The following is a 26,512-nucleotide window of genomic DNA, read 5'->3' as shown; positions in this document are numbered from 1 at the left end:
ATAATCCGGACATAACAGCTGTATTCCGGAGAAGATATTCTGCACGCCCTGTATTCGAAACGAGCGGGAAAAAGTAGACGTTTTTTTTCCGGAATATGTAATCCGGAGAGCTAGGTTATATATAGTTCTCCAGAACCTAGCTGAAGCAGACCACCTTTATCAAAAACACTCCCTACACCTCTAAAAAACACTCCATTTGGGCGAAATCATGGTTTGGAGCAGCAATCTGGCCATCAAGGGGTGTTAACATCATCATTTTCGTCTGAATGCAAAGGTAATGTGTATATAAACCTTTCCCTAGTCGATTTTTAGGCGATTAAACTTTGATCACGTATGATATTCACTGTACTTTTCCGGAATATGTAATCCGCACTGTATTCATGCATTCCGGATAACATTTTCCGGACACCAGCAGTACAGAAACTGTGTTCATTTTCTGACTCTATTTTGCACTGTTTTCAGTCATGGTTGTTCCTGTTGATCCCCCGAATGATGATGTACCTTAGAATGAACCTCCTGTTGTGGACCCGCTTCTTTTACTTGAATATGCGCATGATTCCGGAGATGCCAAATCCGAGAATCCCCCACCACCACCCCCGAAAGTAGTGGATGCTCCTCCTCCTATTCCTCCTGTTGTACCACCTCCAGTTGTTGCTGTTTGTATTGACCAGCGAGAACATTTTACCACCAAACACAAGTTTGCAACACGGAATGATTTGTTGGAGTGGGTTCGAGAGAAATCTAGGAAGCTTGGGTTTTCCACTGTTATTGGTAAATCCGATAACGGTGGCAACGGAAGAAATGCATTTGTTACTTTGATATGTGAAAGGGGAGGTTCATACACTGAGTACAAGAGAAAGAGTCGGCGTGAGATAGCTGGTTCGGTTAAATGTGAGTGTCCATTTAGGCTGAGAGGTTACTTGTTGACTGGTGGTAAGTGGAGCCTCAAAGTTGGTGATGGTAAACACAACCATGGCATGACAGATGTGTTGAAAGGTCATAAATCCGCCGGTCGTCTAAACCCAAATGAACGTGTTCACCTTGAAGAGATGGTGGAATCTAATGTTCCTCCGAGGCAAATGCTTACCAACTTAAAGAAGAGGAACCGTACCACTTCAACTACCATCAAACACGTTTATAATGCTACTTACAGATATAGGCGGTCCATTAGGGGTACGAGGAATGACATGCAACATCTCTTGAAGTCTTTGGTTGATAATGGTTACGTTTTTCATTGTAGGAAGTATCATGATTCTGATGAAGTCAGTGATGTTTTTTGGGCACATCCAGAGTCTATCAAGTTGTTTAACACTTTCTCCACGGTGCTTGTGTTGGATTCCACATACAAGACAGACAAGTATCGTCTTCCATTGCTTGAGTTTGTCGGTAACACCTCTACCATGAAAACATTCTCCATTGCTTTTGCCTATATGATGTCTGAGAGGCAAGACAATGTTTATTGGGCTCTTGAGAGGTGTCGTGAGATGTTGCACTCCAAAGATCTCTATCCCAAAGTAGTTGTCACTGATCGGGATAATGCTTTGATCAATGCTGTGGAAAAGGTTTTCCCTAAAGCTACTACTTTGTTGTGCTCATATCACATTGGACAAAATGTGAGAGCAAAGTGTAAAGTGGATTGCAAAGTGACGGATCTCAAAGGCAAAAATGGGCAACCGATTAAGCCTGGTTCGGTTGTGAAGACTGTGATGGCTGCATGGATGGATATTGTGGACTCCGACACGGAGGAAGCATATATTGATAATTGGACCCGGTTCAAAGTTGTATGCGCAAAATTTCCCAAGTTTTTGGATTATGTTGAAAAGACAATTTTGGATCCGGTTAAGGATAAGTTTGTGAGGTTTTGGGTTGACAAACACCTTCATATGGGGAATACTACAACAAACAGAGCTGAATCTGCACACGCTCGGTTGAAAAAGTATCTCAGTAGTAGTATGGGTGATTTGAGCACAAACTGGAAATCCGTTCATGCCATGCTAGAGCTGCAACATACCGCAATATACATGCTTCGTTTCAGACGAGCATTATCATGCTTGGACATCGGTTCAAAGACAAGGTGTTGTGGTCTAGGTTGATCCAGAACATTTCAAGAGAAGCTTTGCATCTTCTCGTAGTGGAGTACAATAAAGCACTTGAAATTGGTACGAATAAATCAAGATGCGGTTGTTTGAGTTTGATCACTTACGGATTACCGTGTGCATGTATGCTAGCTTTGAAGATCAAGAACGGCACTGCCATTCGTTTGGAAGAAATTCACACCCACTGGAAGAGGTTGGGGTTCGAGTACGAGGTTGACCCGAAGCTTAAAAAAGAAGACATCTCTCTATTGCCAGAATGGGATATTCTCCAGTTATTTTTTCCCAACACTGTGTTAGTTTATGTTCTGCCCAGGATTTCTGTTTCTGTATTCTGTACTGGTGCAATCCGGATTACATAATCCGAACATAACAGATGTATTCCGGATTATGTAATCCGGATAAGTAGCATTTACGCCCCATGCAAGTGCATTTAAGGATCATGCAAAGGGTGTATCGGGAAGTTCTGGATTATACAATCCGGATTACCTTGTCTATTTCGGATTGTATAATCCGGAAGACACCAGTAGTAACAGAATGGCATGTTTCTGACTGGTTTTCTTCTGACTGTTTTGTTACACATTGTAGGCGCGGTTCAAGGACGCCGATTACAACATGAAAGTGCATTTGAAAGAACAATTCCGGCAATTTGTTTTACCGGAAACCTCCTCTATGCGTCCACCGCCAAATAAGGTCACCACCAAAGGAGCTCCAAAGAAAGATAAGCAAAGCATTCTATCGACAAGGCGGTCCCCTTCCCTATGGGAGATTGTTGACTCCCAAGAGCAAGAAACACGGGGTTCACAGACACGGTCAACAGGGACAAGTAGAAAGAGAGCACGAAAAAGCAACATGTCTCCTACTCCTCCTAAGCCAATTCCAAAAAATCCAAAGAAGCCAACACCCGTTGAAGTCCACATACCACACAAAGACCAAATCCCAATTTGGATGCATGGCTTTATTGAAAAGGTTACGGATGTACCCGGTGATGGCCATTGTGGGTTCCGAGCAGTTGCGGTCCTACGTAACTTGACTGTTGATGATCACGTATTAGTCCGGTACAACCTTTACAAAGAGCTTATCGGTGTAGAAAATGACCGCTATCGGAGGATGATTAATGATGATAGGCGGTATAACGAGGTCTTGGACGCTCTATCCTACTCCGGTATTGGCATTGCACCACCGGATAAATGGATGACAATGCCGGATATGGGGTTCCTCATCGCACAGAAATTCAACCAAACAGTTGTTGTGTTGTCCATTGGGAAATTAGAAACCTTTTTCCCTCTATGTGGTCCACCGCCGCCTCCAACTATCGATCCGTTGATATGTCTGGCATATGTGAATGACAACCATTTTATGGCCTTGAAATTGAAGGATGGTTGTCCGATTCCTCCCACTTCCGCTCTATGGAGACAATACCATCGAGAGGATGCAGACACATGGCCTAATAGATATGTCAGCCGAATGGCAGATTATAATGAGCTAAGTCGGGCGGCGGGTGTTGAGGTCATAGAAGATGATGAAGAGTTGTACGTTGTTGAAAATCTTGATCCCGATGAGAGGGTTGGTGCTGGTCCTGCTCCTGGTGTGAAGGTTGAAGTGGATGATAGTCTCATTGATCTTTCGGCGCCATAGATTAGATATATATCATTAGTCTAGTTGAAATGTATATCATTAGGTGAAATGTGTAATGATATAAATTCAACTTTTTTTGGTATAATGATATAATATATATATATATATATATATATATATATATATATATATAAAATCATTTTTTGATATAATATTTAAGTTAATTGTCTTTTATACAAACATATATAATGATTTATTGAAAAAAAATGATAAAAACCACAATGACATGCAAATCTGTTTCAGTTCTGTGCACTGCTTCATTCCGGATTATATAATCCGGAACTCCCCGAGGGCAATTTTGGAAAAAAATAGGGCGCGCTAGGAAAGGCATAGGGTGGGAAAAGTAATACTCTTACATTTTATCTAAGATTTGTCTTATATGTGAAGGAACAGTAATAGGTAGAATAGTTTGGCAAATGCCAACAACCTAGACTATATCAAGTTAATTCATGAACCAAACAAATCAAATTATATATAGCTAGAGTTCAACCATCTATTCAACGAGTTCAACTTTCAGCTCTAGTTTGGCTCAACTAGTTCATGAACTAAACGAGTTAATTTTTTGTCAAATTAACCTTGTTTATGTACAATCACTAATTATCAATACATATAATCAATTTTGTACTGAATAACTGATATATGATGTTCTAAGTAGCCTAATTAACACGGCCATCCCTCTTAAAGGACGAGACTCCATTTGAGCATATGGAACAGCATTCATTCATACCCAAAAATATAAAATATACAGAATCTGTTCTGAGAAGGAACTTATAAACAACTTTCAATGTGTAAAAATATAAAGTAATACTACACATTGGAAGGATGATTCAGTCATTACTTCAATTTGCATTGATTCATACAATAAGTAATCTGGGAACCTTTGTTTAAAAAAAGGGGTCATTTGGGAACCTGTTTGCCAAATAGATTGAAGAAGAGGGAGGTGTCACAGAAATGGTAAGGTTCCAAAACATTCTACACCAAATAGCGGGAAGAAAAAAATAAATTTGTCAACATACATTTACCAGACAAGATGCCAACCATTATACACACATTGAGGGCAATATTTTGCTTTCAGGTTATGTCACTTTATCTGTGCTGTTACCCGAATCCTCATTGCCATTGCAAAGGACTTTAGAATCAGCGCAAGGGGTCAACGGCGGGAATGAAGGAACAGATTGCAATATAAATTTCCTGCCACTTTTCAAGCCACCTGAGGAGCTTGATCCAATCCGAAGTAGATGGCTCTGTGGAGGAGAAACTCTCTTTTGGATTGGAGAATTTGCTTTCACAGACTTGATGGGAGTTGAAGCTTCCTTCAATACATCAGGTGTTTCATCTTCTATAATGTCAAAGAGCTTACCATCTGATTCATCATCTAAGTTAGCGCTTGGGGTAATCGGTGAACTACCGCGCCAACGAAGAGAGCCCCCAGATAACTGGCGAATACCGCATCTATTGGAGAGTTGGTATGGTGGAAGATCTATCCACTCATTTTCTGTAGATGAAGAACGTGTAGGTGCATTCTTTTGAGAATCATTCGACTTCGAATGTGCCAGACTACTGCGTGGTTTTTTAGAAGATTTGGTCAAATTTGCAGAAGTATGTCTAGACTTTGCACCCTGCTTGCCTTGGCTGGACAAATGCAAAAAGGCCAATCAGCACAAATGAAAGGACGTCAAAATAATTAAATACTCAGAATATAACTTCTTATTTATACAACATAGAAAAACTTGCAGTGTAAGCAATCTTACTCAGAGCATTGCAACAATGGTGTTACAGGTGAGAGGTGATTTGCTGGTCGTAACAAGTCTGTCCTGATTGTCACAATTTTCTGTCTTTTGTGCAGTTTGTCATCCAACCCTTCTTCAACAATGTTGCTCTCCCTTTCATTGCTAGAAGCATGTTCCATTGCCACAAAATCTGCATTTAAAAAATGTGTAATACATTAACAGAAACATTTAATGATCTGCACCCACTCTTCCCTCATGTGGATGTCAACTATACTTTAAAAGCTAAAATAATTCTAGTCTCTGTAATTCACACCAACTTTCAGTTTAGTCTCTCAAGAAATTCTAGCCAGTTTGAACCCCTAAAATTTAAGAAAAATTGCTTTTGATTTTCATTCTTTTAATTTAGTTTTTCAAAATATTTGTCCATACTGAAATAAATTCCTATAACATGTGGACCATATGTATTCATTTTAATGTGGACAAAGTTACAAGAACTCAAACCAAAAGAAGTACCAAAAATTATGTTATTGTATTTCAGGGATTGAAATCAACTAGAAATTTTAGAAACTAAATTGGGAATAGTGTACATTAGAAACACTAAAAAGTTATTTAATCGTAATTGATTCAATTCATAAGTTCGCGAGACCTAATACTTCTTTTAAAACAAACCCACCACTTCCAAAAGTGCACCGCAGAGATTATTACTGGCAGCATAAAGCAAAGGGGTGTCATTTGTATGGCAAATATGACCATCTCTAGCATTCTACCTGGACTTGGTGGTGGGTAGGGTTTGAGTTGAGGTTCTGGATTCAAATCTACACATCATTAAAAAACTTAAAAGTTGTGCTGGGCTGGCCTCAACAATTTTCCTTATAAGGACTAGTATTTGGAAACATCAAAACCTCCCAACATCAATCCATAACATTTATACTGACCAGACAACAAGTTAAACTGTGTAGTGCATTAAGTATTTAAAATAGCTATTCATACTATGAGCTCTAACCTTCTCTCTTGCCAAAGACATTCATACATCCATCACATCGACATCCAGTCGAGCATCCAACGTTAGCCTTTTGACAAATATTTAAAATAAAATAAAAAATATATTAGCAGACACAGTAAAAATATTTAGAGCATATAGAAATATGGATAAAATACACAACCTGAAAACATTCACAGTATTTTTTTGTACACTTTGACCTTTTGCAATTGCAACCTCTTTTGTGCCTAGCTGATGCCGGTGTTGTCATATTCACATCTTCCTGCAAAGGTCACATCAAATATCACCTAATTTTTTAAGGCTAGCAGGTTGAACAACAGTAATATATGAAGATCTTATACCATATTATTCAGTGGAACATCAGCTGCACATGGTACAATCTTGGGAGCAAATGCTTGTGGATTACGGGATTCAATTTGCTGTTTTGTTTCAACAACTTTATCCTGAAATTCTACTCTGTTACCACAGCCTTCGCAAGCACAACCGTCGCCACAGAAGATTCCAGCACCAAAACAATCACAGTAACTGCAAAGTACTCAAATCAAAATACATAGATATTGCATATCATAGAAAGTATGGTATCAAAACATATTTAAAATATACTCACAGTTTCAAACATTTACTCTTCTTACAGTTGCACGTCTTAGGTCCATTGGCATCATCAGTACTTGTTTTCTTCCTATATAGAGCAATGCAATATTTGGTAAAACTAGCAAACAGGTAAAGAATAAAAATAATGACCTATGAGAAAGATCATGATAACTAACTTTTTCCTGGAGGTGCTAGGATGGTTGAATTCCTCAGCATCTGTGGGGCGTACCCTCCTCTTATCAGGTGCATTTGCCGGATATAGGTCGATGGATTCTGTCAAGATAGGAGACTCGGAAATGAAAGAATCTGCAACTACTGAAGCATCAGTTTCATGGCTCTCATTCTTAGTATCAATAAAAGATTGATCATCCATATTGGACGGAGTTGAGGATCTTGCCACGTTTTCCACTATATGCAAACTTATAGAAGATTTGGACCCCTGTATACCATCTGATAATCTCACACCTGTAGTTGAAGCACAACTAGGTGGCATTGCATTTATAATGCTATTTAAATGCAACCCAATGCCTGGTGGCTTGGAAACTGTCACAGAAACCATTTTTGCGTTGCTTGAAGTTGTATTCAATTTCACATGAGACTTATTACTTCCAAGAACAACGGAAGCAGCTTCCCCAAATTGTAGGCAGCGTCTACGGATGCCATGATACTTTAGGCTAGCCTGCATTGACTGTAACAATTATTATATTGCAGAAAGAAAATCTTCATTTAATTGAACAATAAAATGCAAGTTCCTGATAATCAAAATGCAACTCTGTGTATGATTGCCAAGTAGATAATGCCATTACACCACTGTAGTCTCATCCTACATGACTAAAACCTTGTAGCCAATAAATTATTGCTGACTTTTCTTTGTTCAAAAGATATTTCATGCTATATATTCATAAACAGAAGACTGACTTCCTTATTCTAAGAGATGCCCTTAACCTTGAGTCCATGATGTAATATCAGGACTCGCATTTTATTAGCAATCTTGTTGAAAAAACTGTATTTATCAGAGATCCACAATTTTGAAACCTCCAAACAAAGCAAAGCTTGATAAGCAGAAAAATGGGGGGATTTTTTAGTTAGAGAAATCTGATTACAGCACCTATCTTATGCAGAAATAATGCAGTATACCACTTCTGCTAATTTCGTTAAAAAAATCCTCCCATGATGCATGCAAATGGCCATAAACAAACTAGATCAATGAAGCATTATTAGATTTATAAGATTGAGTGTGCCAAGTACAAACAAAATACATGTACTGTGCTCTTCTTTAATTGGAGATAATAGATGCCAATGATTAAAAAAACTAAAAGTGTATTCAAGCCTGGAGTCATTAACCTCTAAAGAGACTAGTATTTAGTGTTAAAGACTAAAAGAACACAGACATAAACAAAATCATTCAGAGAGGAGGGAAAGCATGAAAAGACAGCAAAATCTAAACAAAAGTTCATATATTCATCAGAGGAATGCAATAAACCTGAAAGAAAAAAAATCAATTACCTCAGAACCATCTTGTGGGATATTCTCTGAATTTACTTGTGAGGATGACACCATCTCACTGCAATTTTCAAATTCCTTAACAGCCTGGATAGGATCAGGCATCAATTGAGGTGCACAGTCACTTTGATGCTGTTGATCATTTCCTGCACACTGAAGCTTGAAATTTTATAGATCAATCAAAAGAGACTAGAGGACATCTAGCTCACACTAATCATATATATGAAAACTGACGTCCCTATATCAGCATTATAAATATAGAGTATAGACAGCAAGAGCTTAGTTACCTGGGGAAGTGAATCATGGCAATATTGTTTATCAAAAACATCTGCACCTGAACTCGAGCCTAAGTTTATGTGCTCTTGAGAAACCAATTCAGCACCATTTTTCTCCCCTTCAATTGTTGCAGGATTTTCAACATATGTTGTCCTTTCTTGATGAACCATATTAGATTCCTCCAACAAAGGCAAAAGTTCTTCTGCTATGTTACTAGGACCGTCACTCCTATCAAATTTTAATATAAATTTCTCCGACTCAGTTAGTGATGATGACTCAACCGCATCAGTAGATTGTTCCATTTGATCATCCACGGGATCAGCCAAATATTCATCGACAGATGCTGGAGGACTGCTGCTCTGGGTATTCGCGTCATTCTTGAGGTCAAAATCCTTCTGAGCAACTGTTATAAACACCTCTGGCAGTGGCTGTTGAGAATTCAATTTCTTCAGATCACCACGAGCTTCACCAAGACTGTTGTCTCCTACGTTACATTGAGATGTTTCTGTGTCTGATAAATGGGTACCTTCAAGCCTGATACATACAAATTTTGTCAATAAACAGCAAGCGCATCGTCAATAACAAAAGACACGAACACAAAATTGAAGTCACAAACCTTTCCGAGTATTGTGTTTCACGGTGGGGAGCACTGATACGCGGAGACTTGAATACGAGAGGCGGAGAATTGAGTCCGAGAAACCCATGTGTCGCATGAGAAGCCTTGACAGACTTTATTGGAGACAGAGTGTTGACAAATCTCAAAAAGGGAGATTCCTGAAATGAAGAAGACGACAAGATGTAAATTTCATTCCTTTTTCGTGATACTAGAAATGAAATGAAAGAGTCTGAAAAATACTACACAAGTCAACAAAAATAATACACAACTCTCTAGTCTAGACATCTCTAAACAAAAAAGACGGTTCTAGAAACACAATCAACACAAGATACCAGTCCGACAATGCACATACGGCTAATTGATAAGCATTTTAATGCAAAAATGAGACGGTGTGGGTTAATTAACATAAGAGAGGATAGACCAAAAGCAAGTCTAGTGAATTTTATCCAATCAAACAAATATAATTCCAAACAAGTCTCTCACAACAATCAATTAACAAAGTGCAGCACCACAACGCACAAGTGCATTAACACAGCACTGTCAAATAGTGGCTATAGTGTAGCAGAATATTGTTCCAGAGATATGGTATTTAGTACAATGCAATGTCAAATAACGGCGCGGTAACATAGTAGAATTTGAACAAAATGCTATTTTTCGCAATCCACTATGGAAAACTCAGTATCCGGTCTAAGGATCTAAGAATCAACCGATCTAATTGATTACCTTATATTCATTTTTGATGAATCCAAAATGAAACAAAAAGTAGGCATAGAAAACAAATGTAATTCGAAACATACATGTCTGACATAATAATAAATGAAAAATGAAATAAAATGGTATAAATTCATTAGATTAGATTCCAAACATAAAGACAGACAGAGTTAACATTGATAGTATCATATCATGATGAAGCAATAGAATCTAATTAAGTTCCATAACATAATAATCATAATCTGAAGCAAGAAGAAGAGTTAAACTCGAAAATCGTGTGAAGAACCCCAATCAAAGGAGGGAAACATAATTAATTAATTAATTGGTATGAAATGATGTATACTTGAACTTGGGGGGATTCATCAGAAGGATTGGTGATGGCGGTGGCGGCATTGAGAGTTGAGGAGAGAGAGGAAGAAGAAGAAATGTTCTTAATCTGAGAAGCTTCTGGAGAATCCATCAGAAGAAGAAGAAGAAGAAGAACTGTTCACACTCACTGCATCATACTCGTCCTCGATTCGATTTCCCTATAACTCAATAATGCAATTCACTCCTCACCTAATTCTTTTTTTTTTTTTTTTCTTTTTTTTTCGTAGTTTTTTTACTTTTTGCTTAAATCACCATTCTTAGAGAGAGAGAGTTGAAGAGAGCGTGCGGCGCGTGAAATGATACGGAAAAATAGGGCGGGCGTTTAAAATACATGCGAGCGGGAGGGAACCAATTTCCATCCATTTCTTTCTTCCTTCTTGGGCCGGGCCGGCTCTCTCTTTATCCGTTATTTTTTTAGATATTTCACTTTTGATAATTTCTCGCATACCCTTCGAATTTTCAATTTTGTCACTCCCCACACCTCTTATTGTTTGGATGGTTTAGTTTTACCACCACTTATCAAGTTTATGGGACATTTGATTGGCCCATGATAAGGCACAAAATAATACAACTTATGTAGCATTCTTTGATTAAAAAATTAATCATGAGACCGAACAAAAGTTAAAATTCATGTCAATCAGTAAATTATAAGACAACTTTTTGTCTCAAGTGCTATGTAAAATATCATTTTGACTTATATTCAAAAAATTATATCCTCCGTCGTTCAGTTTGACTTATACTAAGGGTGTGAGAAGAGAGAAAGACGAAAGAAATAAAGTAGGTTTGATGTATTGATTGATAAAAGATTGGGGCGCAACCATAGCTAAACATGAGCTAGCCAAAGCTACTCCAAAATTATTTTTTTAATTTGTATGACTAAGTATATTTTATGTTCCAATAAAATATATTTTTCTACTCCAAATAAGTTAATCTGCAAAGTTAAGATAAATGAGATACTCAAAAGACTGCCATTGCATTTAAAAGTAGTGCGTTCACGTGTTTTTAAGTTTAGAAGCTAGTTTTTCAATGCAAAATTTATATTTTGAATTCTTTTTTTTTAAGTGGTATAGTGGCTAGAAACTCACCTCTTAAAGGTGAATAAATGAGGTGTCTAGATTTCGAACCCTAATCCCTATATATAATATGCAATATCTCTGCCTCCAACTGAGTCAATCTCACATGGACTCTATCTTGAATTCTTTAACGTATCATCTTGAGGCATAAGTTGGAAAATACCTTAATCTCTTATATCCTTTATTATAAAAGCTAGAGTTGTTTGGCTACAATGTTTGCCCTAATTCACCATATTTTGCCCTAATGCCTAGCATTTTTCCCTCCTAAACAAGTATTAATTGCTACTCTAATCTCACCGTTCAAACTCTATTTTCACATTTGATCACACCCATTGATTCAAACTCTAAAAATGTTTCCTCATATAACTTCGTTAATGCAATTAAAGACGTATTAAATGCTAATCAATTCATTCAACAATCCCCTACACTAATTGTTAATCAAAAAAATCATAAACATCCATTAAAATGAACTTATATCAATTGGTCACGAAAAATAAAAGCTAGACTTGCTTGGCTACCATGTTTGCCCTAATTCACCCTATCCTTTATTATAAAAGCTAGAGTTTCCAAGCTATCATATTTGCCCTAATCACCCCCTCTTTTTCCCTCCTAAGCAATTAAATGATCTTAGCCGTTTATGTGAATTCCTTGCTAATCTAATCTCAGCCGTTGATTCAAATGATATGTTTTAAACTACTCATTTCCTATCTCATACAGATGCGTCATAATGTCCATTAAAATCGTAGTTAATGCCAATCAAATCACCATAACTCCCAACGATTAGTAAACTTTTCTATTTAGGGAATCATATCGTATGTATTCATTTAGTGAGTAAAATTGTAACTACTCATTTCCTATCTCATACAAATGTGTCATAATGTCCATTAAAATCGTAGTTAATGCTAATCAAATCACCATAACTCCCAACGATTAGTAAACTTTTCTATTTAGGGAATCATATCGTATATATTCATTTAGCAAATAAAATCGTAGTTAATGCCAATTAGTGCCCTAATCACCCCCTTTTTTCCCTCCTAATCAATTATATGATCGCTGCCATTGATGTATTCATTAATCAATGCAAATAATGCAAATAAAATCGTAACTACTCATTTTCTATCTCATACAGATGCGTCATAATGTCCATTAAAATCGTAGTTAATGTCAATCAAATCACCATAACTCTCAACGATTAGTAAACTTTTCTATTTAGGTAATCATATCGTATGTATTCATTTAGCAAATAAAATCGTAGTTAATGCCAATTAGTGCCCTAATCACCCCCTTTTTTTCCCTCCTAATCAATTATATGATCGTTGCCATTGATGTATTCATTGTTGGTTACCGTGGTTGATGGAAAACTATCTTGCAAATGATGCAAGGAATGCAAAAGCGCTGTTCCGAGGTAAATATGCCGCTTTTTATATGTAACATATCAATGAAAATAATTAAATTGGATTATAACTGATATCATTAATCAATCCATTGTAGGTTCAAGCTGCATGTCATTGTCATGGATGATTCTGGCTCGACAACATTTGTTCTCTTTGATCGTATTGTCACCCAGTTCATAGGAAGGAATGTCCAAGACTTGGTTGCAGAAATTAACAAGGTTGCTTTCTTATTCTTAGTTTTATATTTTATATGCAGATTCAAGTAAACACTAATCACTACAAACTCCCATTTGCTTGGTGCAGCCTGAGAACAAGTCAATTGGTTATCCTATTGATTTCAACTTTTTTATGGACAAAAAAAATGCTCTTTAAGGTGGAGGTTAGTGATGGTAATATCAATAGGAAGTGGAGGAACTATGGTGTCAAAAGGGCTACTGATGATGTTGAAGTCATCAATGAATTCATCAAGAAATACAATCTCAAGGTTTTTTTTTGTTTATATTTTTTTGTACTATCATATAGGTATGGATTCTTGTGCATGCCGTTATATATTAGAATTTTGACACGGAAGAAACTGTCTTTTTAACAGGATTCAACTGATGATGATGGTGTTGATAAGGAATTAGAGTTGACTGCGCTGGGTAGTGATACCAATAATTTGGTGAGAAATTTATAAGCAGACTAATTGATCTTATGCCTTTTTTAGCATCCTGATGGCTGAATTATATCAAGTCTAATATTTTTAAACATTTCAGTCACTTTTGCGCAATCACAACTATATGAAAATTAATCGTTTTGCATATATCCTCTCTCAGGTGGGGTGTAGCATTACTACAGATACCTTTGTCAACATGTTGCAGGTTTCAAAGATGATTTTTGTAGTATTTCCTTCCCACGAACATATAACTGTCTACTACGTTTTAAATGTATAGTTTTTTTCATATAATGTCACAAGAAATTTATAGAATCCTCCTAACCGTTTTCCTATAACTTTACAAAGCAATACGCGGTTAAAACTTTTAATTGCTGCAATTAATAGGAATTACTACCAATTGATTTACAGTGATCATTTACATTAAAAACTTTCTATAAAGCCATACGCGGTACAAGTGAAAATTTCCATGAATTATTTCTTATGACTTTACAAAGCAACACGCGGTTAATGCTTTTAATTGCTGCAATTAATAGGAATTACTACCGTTTGATTTACAAGGGCAATTTACATTAAAAATTTTCTATAAATCAATGCGCGGTGCAAGCGAGAATGTCCATGAATTAACGTTGTGAGTATTTACAAAGCAATACGCGGTTAAGGCTATTAATTGCTGCAATTAATAGGAATTAATACCAATTGATTTACAATTGTCATTTACATTAAAAACTTGAGTAAATTACACTCACCTCCCCTTAAAGATGCTTGAATTACACTCCCCTCCCCTCTTATGTTAAAATACACACTCCCCTCCCCTCTTATTCAAAACATATTAGAAATTTTTTCACTCCCCTCCCCTGAGAGAAGCTTGAATTACATTCCCCTCCCCCTTTTATGTTAAAATCTACACTTTACTCCCTCAATATTTTTTTTTATTTCTAATAATCTAGCAAAAAAAATAATAATCTAACACAATTCGAAAAAAATAGTACTGCGATTCTATTTTAATATAATAAAAATTTGAATACATATTTTTTCGCTATTTTTTATTCATAATTTCATTAACATGTAGTTTTAAACTATGTTATAAAATATGAACAACCCAAAATAAAATTAAAATATGTGAAAAATTACTAAACACAATAAAACATGGTTATTTAAAAGTTAATTTTATACCATAAATTATAAAATCAATAGCAAAATATTTAAATTTAATTATCATTGACATTTAAATTATAAAGAAATGAATTAATTTTTCTTAAATGGTGATTCAAAATTAATGTATATCATAAAAATATTTATTTATATTAAAATAGATTAAAGTGTAGTGCACGTTTAATTATTAAGGGAGGGGGTTGTAATTCAAGCATCTTATAAGGGATGAGAGTATAAATTTTACTTTTCAAGGGAGGTGAGTGTATCTTTTAACATAAGGGGGGGAGGGGAGTGTAATTCAATCATCTTTGAGGGGAGGGGAGTGTAATTTACTCTAAAAATTTTCTATAAAGAGTTGTCTTCTCCCTATAACTTTATGCAGATTTTCGATTCAAAGGGTGCGATATTCGGCGATGTACGCGTAAGTGAGTTTCTGTTTATATATTGAGGTCATATTTATACATCTAGCCATTATAAACTAACCTATTGGCGCTATATAATATATATTTTAATTTTTTTGCTGTTTTGCTTTTTTTCAATTCCAGTAATTTATACGATTGAGTTTCAAACCTTTTTGTTATGTATGCTACCATTTCATTTTGTTATGTATGATATAAAACTTCTATCGCCAATGTATGGTTACATTATTTTTATTGTTCCGATCAACTTTTACGTGGTTGGACCCGTGCGGTAGCACGGGTCATTGGTCTAGTTATTTAAAGTTAACCCGTAAGCAATATTTTGCCCTAGATTTACCCTAATTTCTCTGCTTAATTTTACTATATTAACCCTATCTCTTCTATTATCTCTTATTTATCTCTTCTATTATCTCTTATTACTTAAAGTTAATCCGTAAGCAATATTTTGCCCTAAATTTACCGTAATTTCTCTGCTTAATTTTACTATATTAACCTTATCTCTTATTATTTCTTATCTCTTATTACTTAAAGTTAACCCGTAAGCAATATTTTGCCCTAGATTTACCCTAATTTCTCTGCTTAATTTTACTATATTAACCCTATCTCTTCTATTTTCTCTTATTACTTAAAGTTAACCCGTAAGCAATATTTTGCCCTAGATTTACCTTAATTTCTCTGCTTAATTTTACTGTATTAACCCTATCTCTTATTAATAAAGCTTAACCCGTCTCGCTATTACCTAAAACTTAACCCGTCTCGATATTATGTTAGTCAAATTATGTTCCTAATTTCAATGATAATCGCATTTATTGTTCATTCCAATTAAAAGATCAAAATTTGTGTCGGGTCGATGTCATGTTACAATATCAAGGTCGATGTCATGGACATAATATGATATGATACAGTACCAATGTCTATGATAATTAATATTATGAATTTAATTAGAACAATTATGACATTCAACTAAACTATTTTGTTACATCTTACTGTCAAATATTACCTTCGATATGACCCGTGCTATCGCTATTATGTTAGTCAAATTATGTTCCTAATTTCAATGATAATCGCATTTATTGTTCATTCCAATTAAAAGATCAAAATCTGTGTCTGGTCGATGTCGTGGACGTAATATGATATGATACAGTACCAATGTCTATGATAATTAATATTATGAATTTGATTAGAACAATTATGACATTCAACTAAACTATTTTGTTACATGTTACTGTCAAATATTACCTTCGATATGACCCGTGCTATCGCTAATATGTTAGTCAAATTATGTGCCTAATTTCAACGATAATCGCATTTATTGTTCATTCCAATTAAAAGATCAAAATCTGTGTCGGGTCGATGTCATGTTACAATATCAAGGTCGATGTCATGAACATAATATGATATGGTACAGTACCAATGTCTATGATAATTAATATTATGAATTTAATTAGAACAATTATGACATTCAACTAAACTATTTTGTTACATGTTACAGTCAAATATTACCTTCGATATGACCCGTGCGATAGCACGGGTCGATGGTCTAGTAATAATAATAAACAATCCCCGTGAGCTTAGCTCAGTTGGTAGGGATATTGCATATTATATGCAGGGGCCGGGGTTCAAACCCGGACACTCCACTTCTCCACAATTAAATTGTGTGAGCTCTAGCCACTAGGCTACTTGACCAATAATAATAATAATAATAATAATAATAATAATAATAATAATAATAATAATAATAATAATAATAATAATAATAATAATAATAAACAATTTTTTTGAATATTGTTTAAGAAATGCATAAAATATTTAGATAGGTGCTAAATGATTACACACGCATGTGAAAAAGAAATTGCATTATGGGTGAGTAGTAGCCAAAATCTTTATAATTTTAAAATACTTACTAGACTTTCGACCCGTGCGATGTATGGGTCTTATCAGAATATGCATAAGACGGTTGAGCAGTTAAGCATGTTAAATTAGAATACCAGTTAAGCAGTGGTATGAGAGGAAGGTTGTAAGGTCACGTCCTTCCATTTGCAAAAATCAAAATATCAAAATATATGATTATTGTGTTGTGTGTGAAATTTACCACGTTTAGAGTTTTTTTGTTGTTGAGAGAAACACGGTTTAGGGCTTGGTATATATAGCCAAGTTTACATGGAAATTAGGGTAGCCGAGTTTGCATGGAAATTAGGGTATTCTGTTTGTAAACGTATTAAATAAGTGTACAAAATATTGTCAAAAAATAAAAGGCAACAAGATAGGAATGAAATTGGTGCGATGTATTTTTTTAGTATTAAATAAGAGTACAAAATATTGTCAAAAAAAAAAGGCATGAAATTGTGCGATGCATTTTTTTAGTATTAAGTAAGTGTACAAAATATTGACAAAAAAAAGGCAAGATGATAGGAATGAAATTGGTACGATGCATTTTTTTAGATGAAATTTGTCAGGTTAAATTACTGTTAACCTAATACAGCAAATTGGAGGGAAATATTAGGTTAAATTGCTACATACCTAATAAAATTAATAAATAAGGATATGTACATTTAGTGTCTCAAGGTTCAACTTATTATATGTTCTCATATTTGGTACTAATATGTGCACTTGTGCTTCTCATACATGATACAAGACGGTGATAAAGCAAGAATAAACCAAGAATATTCAACCAATGATGCCAAATATATAATATAATGAGTTTTATTTGGGATTCAATTCCAAACCTCAGCGGGCTGATAATTATTCTATTTTAGTGGCACAACAAATCTATATTAATTATTAAAGTTAGTCAATAAAGAATGCTTGTTGACGCGGGTGCGTGGAAGTGCAGCAATGGTGTTGTATGGTTGAGACATTAAGAATTTTAGAAACTATTTAATGCTTGAAGCAACGGCAGGGAACAGTAAGTCCATTTTTACAAGCAAATGTTACATTCAGAATAAAAATTTAATTTCCACCACAAACGTTGACCAAGTTGGTAAAAATGCATGAGCATAGCTCATCAAGTTGGTAAATATGTAGAGATCGGAGTTTAAACTTATGATTACTTATGCAACTCATTCCAAAAAGAATATGAGTTTAAATTGTGCCCCCGATACAAAGGCTTTGTTAGACAATTTATAAACCCAAGTTTACTCACAATGATTTTGTCAAAATTACTATGAATCATCTCAAATTTTCAAAACTACTTTATGTATATTCAAGTGTATATTTAGATGTGAAATGATACATTGTAATTTTGACAAAAATTACACTTTAAAACTACAATCACTTAATTTCACTAAACTCTTGGTCAATCCAAACATACTAGTACAACTGTTTTCTTTAAGGGTTGATGAATCATGGTACTTGGTAGTAGTTGGTACTATAGATTGCTTTGATTATGAACAAGGTCAAACAGACCAGTATTTTGGATTTTAGCTTGTAGATGATTTTTTTTTTTGTTTTTGTAACAATTCTTTTTATAGTGGACTCGTCGGTTTTACCACCCTCCATGCATGTAATGTGTCCACATTCATTTCAAAGTCATATAGCTTTCCATTGAGAACTTATTTTATTTTTCAAAGGATAGCTTACCATTTTGAAGACTTCAATCTTTTGACTCGTTATTGAATATTGTCAAAAAGGAAGAGTTGTTGCACCTTTTCAATAGACACGAACAAAAAAAGGTTGATAAATTTAAGTATTAAATTTAGAGCTTGATAAAAAAAAAAAGGTTGTATCAAAAGATGAAAATAATTACTCCTCACATGTACAGATTGTAAGGGAAAAAAAAAGTGAAAATTGGTTTCTTCAATGAATGACAACAATGATTTGTTTTTAACCTTAAGAACAAGGCACTAAACCAATAGAAACATATGACAAATTAGTACAACTAAGCAAGTGAAGAAAAAAAACCAAAACCATTCTTCAATTCTCAATTTCTTTTCAAGAGTAATCCGGGGACCAAAAAAATCCATAAATAATCCAAAATAATTTAACGAACTTCGAAAGAAAAAAGAAAATGTCGAAAATAAAAAATCAGCACTAAGGTATTGTATTCTACTCATTATTGTCTTCATCATCTTCCTCTACCAATATCCTCTTGCATGCTTCATAACACATGAAAGAGATTCCAGCAGCTGGAACCAACTTCATGCAGCTTGGTCCTAATCCCCTATACAAACCTTGGATACCTTCTTTCTCAAGTATGCATGCAAGTGCATGAATCACATTCTTGTAAACTTGTCTTCCACTAAGTGCTCCCACTTGCATTTGCTTGCGAGCCACTTCAAGCGGGAAAGTAGCAGTACTTGAAATAGCACCAGCCGCGGATCCTATCAAAAGGGTTTCGATGTTTCCAATTTTCTCTTGTTTAAAAACTTTCTTGTACACTTTCCTTAAAGTGTCATAGGCAAAGTAGTTGGTAGCAGAATATGGAATGACTCCAATAAGACTAGGTGCAAGGCCTCTGTAAAGTTCTGAAGCACCCTCTTCTCGAATTATTTTCACAAACGCGTCAAATAGACCGTTATAAACACCTCTCTGTAAAAAATGCCGATCCACCTTAAATTTTGCAGAAGGATAAATATGGAAAAGTGTGAGATTGTTTTGTTTTACAAGTACATACCTGGACAGTTAATCTAGTCTTGAGTAATTCCAGAGGATATGTGACAATAGTTGAACCAACTCCAGCACAAGCGCCTGCTACCAATGACGGAGAAATTGGGATTTTAGGCTTTTCCCCGGGCTTTGATGAGAGGTTCTTCTTAACTGTATCATAAGCAAATAGCTGCAGAAAAAAATGCAATATATTCAGATGCATAAGAAAAATGCTGGAGTTAAATCTATGATCATGGGGATTATTAAATTACTAATCGAAGACAGAACAAAATGCCTAAAAACAGTTAAAATACTACCACATACAACCAGATTTCATCTCCGTTCAATCGTGGATTGCATAAATTTGCAGTTTGTTCAAATTTCGCCACATAACAGTGCTATAGTGCCGCTTTTTGACAATATTTTGATTAAATAGTTTATTGCGAGCAAACATGATTTGTTCAAATCCTGCATCACTATAGCAGCTATTTAACAACACTGTCTGACAGATAACATAGATCTTTTCAAAATTTGAAGCATTAATAAGAACTAAAAGTTGGTTTTCAATATAAATGCTAAATGAACTATATTTGATTGTCTGAAAACAAAAAATACTTTTTGTGGCAACAAAGAAGGCTATTATTACTTATCATGAATGTGGTTCCATGAATCAGCATTCTATCACGGAGTCAAATTATAGAAGCTCTATCTACTGGATTAACTGGGACAGCCAGTGACATGCCTAGTATGAAAAAAATCGAAGAAGAGAAGAGGCAAACAAAACAGCAGTTACAAAAAACTGTGACCGCCAAAAGTGATACAACTCCGCTTTACTTATAAAAATGTTTCCAATTTGTACACCTTATAGCTTATTTGTTTTAGATTTTGTGAGGAAGCGACGAGAAAAAACATTTTCCACTGTACTTTTTATCGAAGAAAATTTTCTTGATTCATAGAATCCCGTTAGAAACCTCTCAAAAGCGCCCCAAAGGATTACATACCACCAACCGCCCCACCCCAAATCACCAGCACAAGGAAAAAACATATACAAAGAACTACCGCATGAAAATTCTTTATCAACATAAACCAAACAAAAGTTAACGCTAAAATTGCTACAGATGTTAAAAACTGACTTAGGGATATGTCGGATGCGAATGAAAAATAAAACAAATTTAGCAGTAATACAACTAACTATATGTCACAAAGATCATTCTATCAGAAGGGCAAAGCTACCAAACTTGATGTCCATTTCAGTTAGGAGAATATGAATAATTCAATTGTTAAAAATGACAGGCAAATCTGGCAGCAAGTTAGATACCATACCAAACGTGATATTTGCATTGTGGTTGATAAAATATAAGTGAAATTCCAGATTTTATAACCCAACACATAAATCTAAGGAGATTGAAGGACTTCTTTGTTTAATTTTTTGTTGGTGATTTTGTATTATTTATATCTGAACCTTTCCATTTATTACTATGTTTTTGAAACAGAAATTTTAACTAATAATAGCCTTAAACATAGACTCAATCTCTTAAACACTTGTTCTTTACATTGAAAATATGAATGGTCCTCCTAAAATGCAAAAACAAGCCATGTCAACAGAAACAAATCCCTTGACATATCAAAACACAAGCCAATGAATTTTCAATAAATAAAATACAGTGTTGTTAAAAAGTGGCGCGCAATTTAAACAAGTCGCTGTTTTTTATTTTTTTTCTTATACGCTATTTAGTACTCCCTCCGTTTCAAAATGAGTGTCGTTTTAGGTGTTTACACACATATTAAGAAATGCAATAATTAAAAGAAAGAGAATGGTTATTTTACCAAATTATCCTTATTAACTATTGGTTGGTTTTAAAAGTAATACTTTGGAAGTAGTGTGCTGAGTATTAATTGGAGGGTACAATTGAAAAGAAAAAGTTATTATTGCATTGGAAACTGAAAGTGACATTCATTTTGAAACAAATTTTTTTGGCTAAAGCGACACTCATTTTGAAACGGAGGGAGTACAAAATATTATGAAATAGCGGCTACAGCAGCGCTATAGCACTGAAGCAAAACAGAATTTTAGCAAGCCCCTAATTTCTGCTATCTCAATTCATAACAACAAAAACAATCAAGCCTTATCCCACTAAGTGGAGTATGTTAGTATGCTACATAGATCAAATTACTTCATAATGTTGGCGTAATTCAACAACACATATAAAATAAACAACCAAAATTAACACATACTGAAGAAATCAAATCAGTGAAACACAAAATCATTCAATAACAACAACATAGTATGAAACAAAAAACCAATGAAATTAACAAAAATCTTACAAAAAAACATTAACATGATAATTACCTCAATAGCCTTGCTAGGTGCAACCCTAATGACATTAACAAAATTCCCTCTAAACAACCCTTTCCATCCATCAGTCTTCATGATATCACTGAAAACCTCACCACTAGAATGACCACTGGTTCCAACCATCAAATGAGTCCTAATAGTTTCCAAAGGTGCAACAGCAGTACGAGAAACCGCCCCAGCAAAAGCCCCACTAATCAATCTTCTCAAAGATGGGTTTTTTACCTTAATCTTAAACTTTTTAAGACCACCCTTTTTCTTTTTCTCAACACCAAGAATCTCATCATCTTCTTCATCAGGAACACCAAGAATCTTAACTTTACCTTCTGATTGTACATACCTTACGTATAACTCAGTGCAGGGGATTTTCATACCATTATTCCGTTGAGGAGATGAATCTGAAGATGGGTTTGGTTGTGGAATTCCACCACCAGCGGCACCAAAACCTGGTCCCATTTGACTACTACTCATGCTTGCAAATAAACCACCAATAGGATAAGGGTATCCTTGTTGTTCTTCATGATGGTTATTCCATTGAGAACCTAAATTTGAGATTGAGAAAAAATTGTTTCTTTTGTCATCAAAGGGGTTGTTTTTGTTGATTCCTTTGAAACCCATTAATCAAAAACTGTGAAAGATTAAACCCTTTTGGTGTTTTGAAAAAGGGTTGTCGGAAAAGAGATGGCGGAGAATGCGAGATGAGAGGGAGAAGAATGAGGAGAGAGAAAAGGGTTGGTGAATGAATCTGTTGTCTCTCTGAAACAACACAACAAACCAATCTTCGGAGAGAATAGACGAGGTTGTGTTTGCGTTGTGTGCTGTGAGATTGGTGAGTAGAGCTTATATATGTGAAGAACAAAACAGTACGAAACGGTTCGGGTGATAAGTACGAAATGGTTCGGGTGATACGTACCCACCCAAATCATATAGCTTATCTTTTTGTTTCTACTTTATAAAAGATCAAGTTATCTTTTTTTCATTTTCTTAAAAAAAAAAAGTTAATTTTTTTTTCTTATAATTTCTGCGATAAAGAATTGATTTTGAGGGAAGTAATTATGATTTTGCGAGTTAAATTTTAAATTTGTGTGTAAAAATCAGTTTTAGGATCAAAAGTTACAAATCTTAATTTCAAATAGAATCAATTCACGAGACAAAATTAATTTTATTTGCAAACAACAAAATATGTTAGAATCAATTATATACACATTCATAAACAATTTTATCCCTTTTTAAACTGGAACCAAAAAAAAAATCTGGAACCAAAGCATCAATTTTGTCCTTTTTAAAAGTGGAACCAAATATTAAAAAAAAATGTTTGATAAATATCGATAGAGACGTATACCCTGCCTTGTTTCTACTCAGGCGGAAACCATACGCTTATATATTTTTTAGAGAAAACTTAGGATGAGAGGATCATACCTCAGTCTGTGACAGAGAAAACTTTTAGACTCAAAGAGTGCTTACAAAAATATTTATATTTACCTTCTTCTAAAGACAATATGTTTTACCACTCTTACTTTGACGACAATATTAATACATTACACTTTGGCTAAGTAATTTAACTAACTTACTAGCATATGTATCCGGGATTATGGATACCTTTACATTCGGCTCCATCCATTGGTGGACAATACAAATATCTCTTCATTTTTTCTACGGATATCCGCTAAGCTCATGATGACTCAATAGCTACAATCTTAATGCATATAGTATGAGCTTCTTTTCACATTTTTTTTTGACTCGGCTTACTGCTTTTAGCATTGGAGTTTAATTTCTGGGATTTGGCTTGTAGGGTTATTTATTTGGGAAAAACTTAGATACAATTCCTTATATGTTTTCTCCATGAAATGGACTTACCGTATGATTGTCGGCTGACAAAAAGAGGTAAAGATTGAAACATTCCTTATTTGGTTTGGCTTGCCTATCTATTTGCCTTTCTATTTCTATCTTTCTCTCAGAATCAGAAAGTTAATACTACGAGTTAATACTTTCAAAAGACGACAACAACAACCAAACATTATTCCACTAAGTGGGGTTGACTACATGGATCAAAATATGTCGTATTGTTTTATCATAAACCATATTTAGATTCAACTCATTAATCTACAAATCTTTCCTGATAGTTTCTCTTATAGTTCTTCTAGGTCTTCCTATACCTCTTGTAATATGACTATCCTCTATTTGATCAACTCTTCTTACTATAGAATCTACAAGTTTTCTCTCTACATGTCCAAACTACCTAAACCTATTTTCCACAATATTTATACTATAGGTGAAACTCCAACGATCTCTACAATGTTAGCATTTCTAATCTTATCCCATCTAGTCTTATCACACATCCAACACAACATTCCCAGCTCCGCATACTTATTTTATTCTCGTGTTGGTTCTTAATCGCCAATACTCTGTTCCATAAAACATCGTTGTTCTGACAACTGTCTGGTATTTTTCTCTTCAACTTAAATGACACGTTTGTATCACAAAAAAAAATACCCGAGGCCCTTCTCCATTTCAATCATCCAACTTGAATACAATGATTTACATCTGCTTTTATTTCTCCGTTATTTTGTACTATAAACTCAAGATTTTTTTTGTTGAAATAATGAACCCAAAATATTTAAACTGTGTAACTTGTATGATATGATCTCCAACTTTCAACTTTAAGGTCGAACTACTTCGTCTTTTGCTGAAATTACATTACATATACCATGTCTTGCTTCTACTCAAACGAAAGTCTTACGCTTCTAAAACTTGTCTCCAAGTCTCCGACGTCCCATTCAATCCCTCCCTCGACTCTCCAATTAAGGCTATTAGATGTGTTTTATAAGTACATCTAAAACTAATGTAAAAAGATAAGGGATTAGGGTTGACCCTTGATCCAATCCTTGTTATGAAAAAATCATTGATAGGGGAATAGGGTTGACCCTTGGTCCAGTCCTTGTTATGAAAAAATCATTGATATTGCTTCCAAAAGACAAATAATAAACTCCCTGAAGTAATTTAGACTTCAACAACATTTTTTACTCTAAAAAATTGTCTAAGAGACTTAAGAACTTTTATAAATAAGATAAGATATGCGGTCATTTTCTAAAAATATAAAGAAACAACAACAATTAGGAAAGAAATGTGCAATAACTTTTTTGGCTCCAAAAAATTGTCTAAGAGACTTAAGAACTTTAATAAATAAGATTTAATTTAAAAAAAAATATTTGAAAGGAAAAGTAGATTTTTTGAAGGGAAAGAAAAAGTAGATTAAAATGCAAATATTAAAACATTTAATATTTGACTGTTATTTATTGAACTATGTAAATTTAAATATTGATTTACTCAAAAAAAAATTAAATATTGATGATTAAAGGGGAACAAATAGTTTCATTGACTAATTCATTAAAACTTAATGGTGATATAATTTGATTTGAGTTCATATGAGACTTTCAAATAATTAATTTGTTCCCTCAGAAAAAAAAAAGTTTGTTTTAGGGTTCAAATAAGTGTTATCTATACCATTATATATACGTCAAAAAAAATCTATACCATTATATAAAGGGAACTCCAACATTTAATATCGATTAACTACTTTTTAGTATTTTTTCAAGAAGAAATTACCATTACCAATCCAATTTTTTTTTTCAAATTTAAATTTAAATCTATGCCTAAATTACAGGAAATTTGAAAACAAATTATCTCGATTTTTTACAAATTTTCCTATAACAATCTAATATATTTTTTAAAAAAATTTAAATTCAAAACAACGTAAAATATAAATACAACCTCTTTCCTCTAGTCAAAACATAAAAACAGTGTGAGAATATGAATACAATTGATGTGTTGGTTTTATTAGAAAGGTTTTGTCAACTCTAAGGATTCAATCTAGTAGTGAAAAGATAGACTTCTCTAAACTCTGCTTTTGGTTTTGAATAAGAATTAGTTTTCCTTTTCTACTATTTCAACTTTCAACCATGAAAATAGATCAATTATTAACTCGAAAGTCGAAACATTGTTGTACTTTGAAATAGGTCTATAATTAGTTTTTCTTTTAACTAGGTATCCGGTCAAGGACCAAGTAACACATGATATGTTGACACCACAAAAATTCGAACATGAGATCTAGAGAGAAATACACTCCTAAGTGTCAAACCTTCACCATCAAACGAACCGCTGGGGGTTTAACTATATTAGCTATTTGACCTTAATCAAACGATTTTTTTGACAAAAATTTTTTACAGGCAGTTGACCTTAATCAAACAATTTTTTTGACAAAAAAAATCTTATAGTCAGCATTACAAAAAATTATTGATTGATAATTGTCATTGTGGTGAAGAACCAAAATCTCAAGAGTTTGATTTCTGTTTTTA

General features: G+C 34.2%; 2 protein-coding genes and 1 pseudogene across 5 annotated transcripts; 1 reads left to right on the top strand and 2 right to left on the bottom strand.

Moving 5' to 3' along the window:
- Positions 1-333: 333 nt before the first annotated feature.
- Positions 334-3,733, top strand: LOC146952566 (PKS-NRPS hybrid synthetase cheA-like; annotated as a pseudogene).
- A 694-nt stretch (positions 3,734-4,427) lies between these two features.
- LOC146952565 (uncharacterized) lies at positions 4,428-10,689 on the bottom strand. 4 transcript variants are annotated; one of them, XR_015006772.1, is made up of 12 exons: positions 10,502-10,689; positions 9,448-9,605; positions 8,843-9,365; positions 8,559-8,708; positions 7,229-7,740; positions 7,069-7,140; positions 6,803-6,986; positions 6,625-6,723; positions 6,465-6,531; positions 5,483-5,651; positions 4,748-5,363; positions 4,428-4,640 (listed from the first exon to the last, which is right to left on the bottom strand). XR_015006772.1 is itself a non-coding variant. In XM_085703126.1 (11 exons), the coding sequence occupies exons 1-11, from the start codon at positions 10,616-10,618 to the stop codon at positions 4,808-4,810; spliced, it is 2,607 nt and encodes an 868-aa protein (XP_085559252.1). In that variant the 5' UTR covers positions 10,619-10,689; the 3' UTR covers positions 4,428-4,807. The 4 variants fall into 4 exon arrangements, 2 of the variants coding, with proteins under 2 accessions (XP_085559252.1, XP_085559263.1); XR_015006774.1 differs by having other exon boundaries at positions 7,229-7,731; XM_085703126.1 differs by having other exon boundaries at positions 4,428-5,363.
- An 8,417-nt stretch (positions 10,690-19,106) lies between these two features.
- Positions 19,107-22,974, bottom strand: LOC146952564 (adenine nucleotide transporter BT1, chloroplastic/mitochondrial-like). The gene is made up of 3 exons (XM_085703220.1): positions 22,155-22,974; positions 19,833-19,994; positions 19,107-19,747 (listed from the first exon to the last, which is right to left on the bottom strand). The coding sequence occupies exons 1-3, from the start codon at positions 22,773-22,775 to the stop codon at positions 19,265-19,267; spliced, it is 1,266 nt and encodes a 421-aa protein (XP_085559346.1). The 5' UTR covers positions 22,776-22,974; the 3' UTR covers positions 19,107-19,264.
- Between the last annotated feature and the right edge of the window lie 3,538 nt (positions 22,975-26,512).

The sequence above is a fragment of the Medicago sativa genome, chromosome 1 (genome assembly GCF_051527215.1).
Source record: "Medicago sativa cultivar Bolivia chromosome 1, Bolivia_mono, whole genome shotgun sequence".
NCBI classification, from domain to species: Eukaryota; Viridiplantae; Streptophyta; class Magnoliopsida; order Fabales; family Fabaceae; genus Medicago; species Medicago sativa.
The sequence above is the reverse complement of the archived record's forward strand: the minus strand, read 5'-3'. Positions and strand labels throughout refer to the sequence as shown.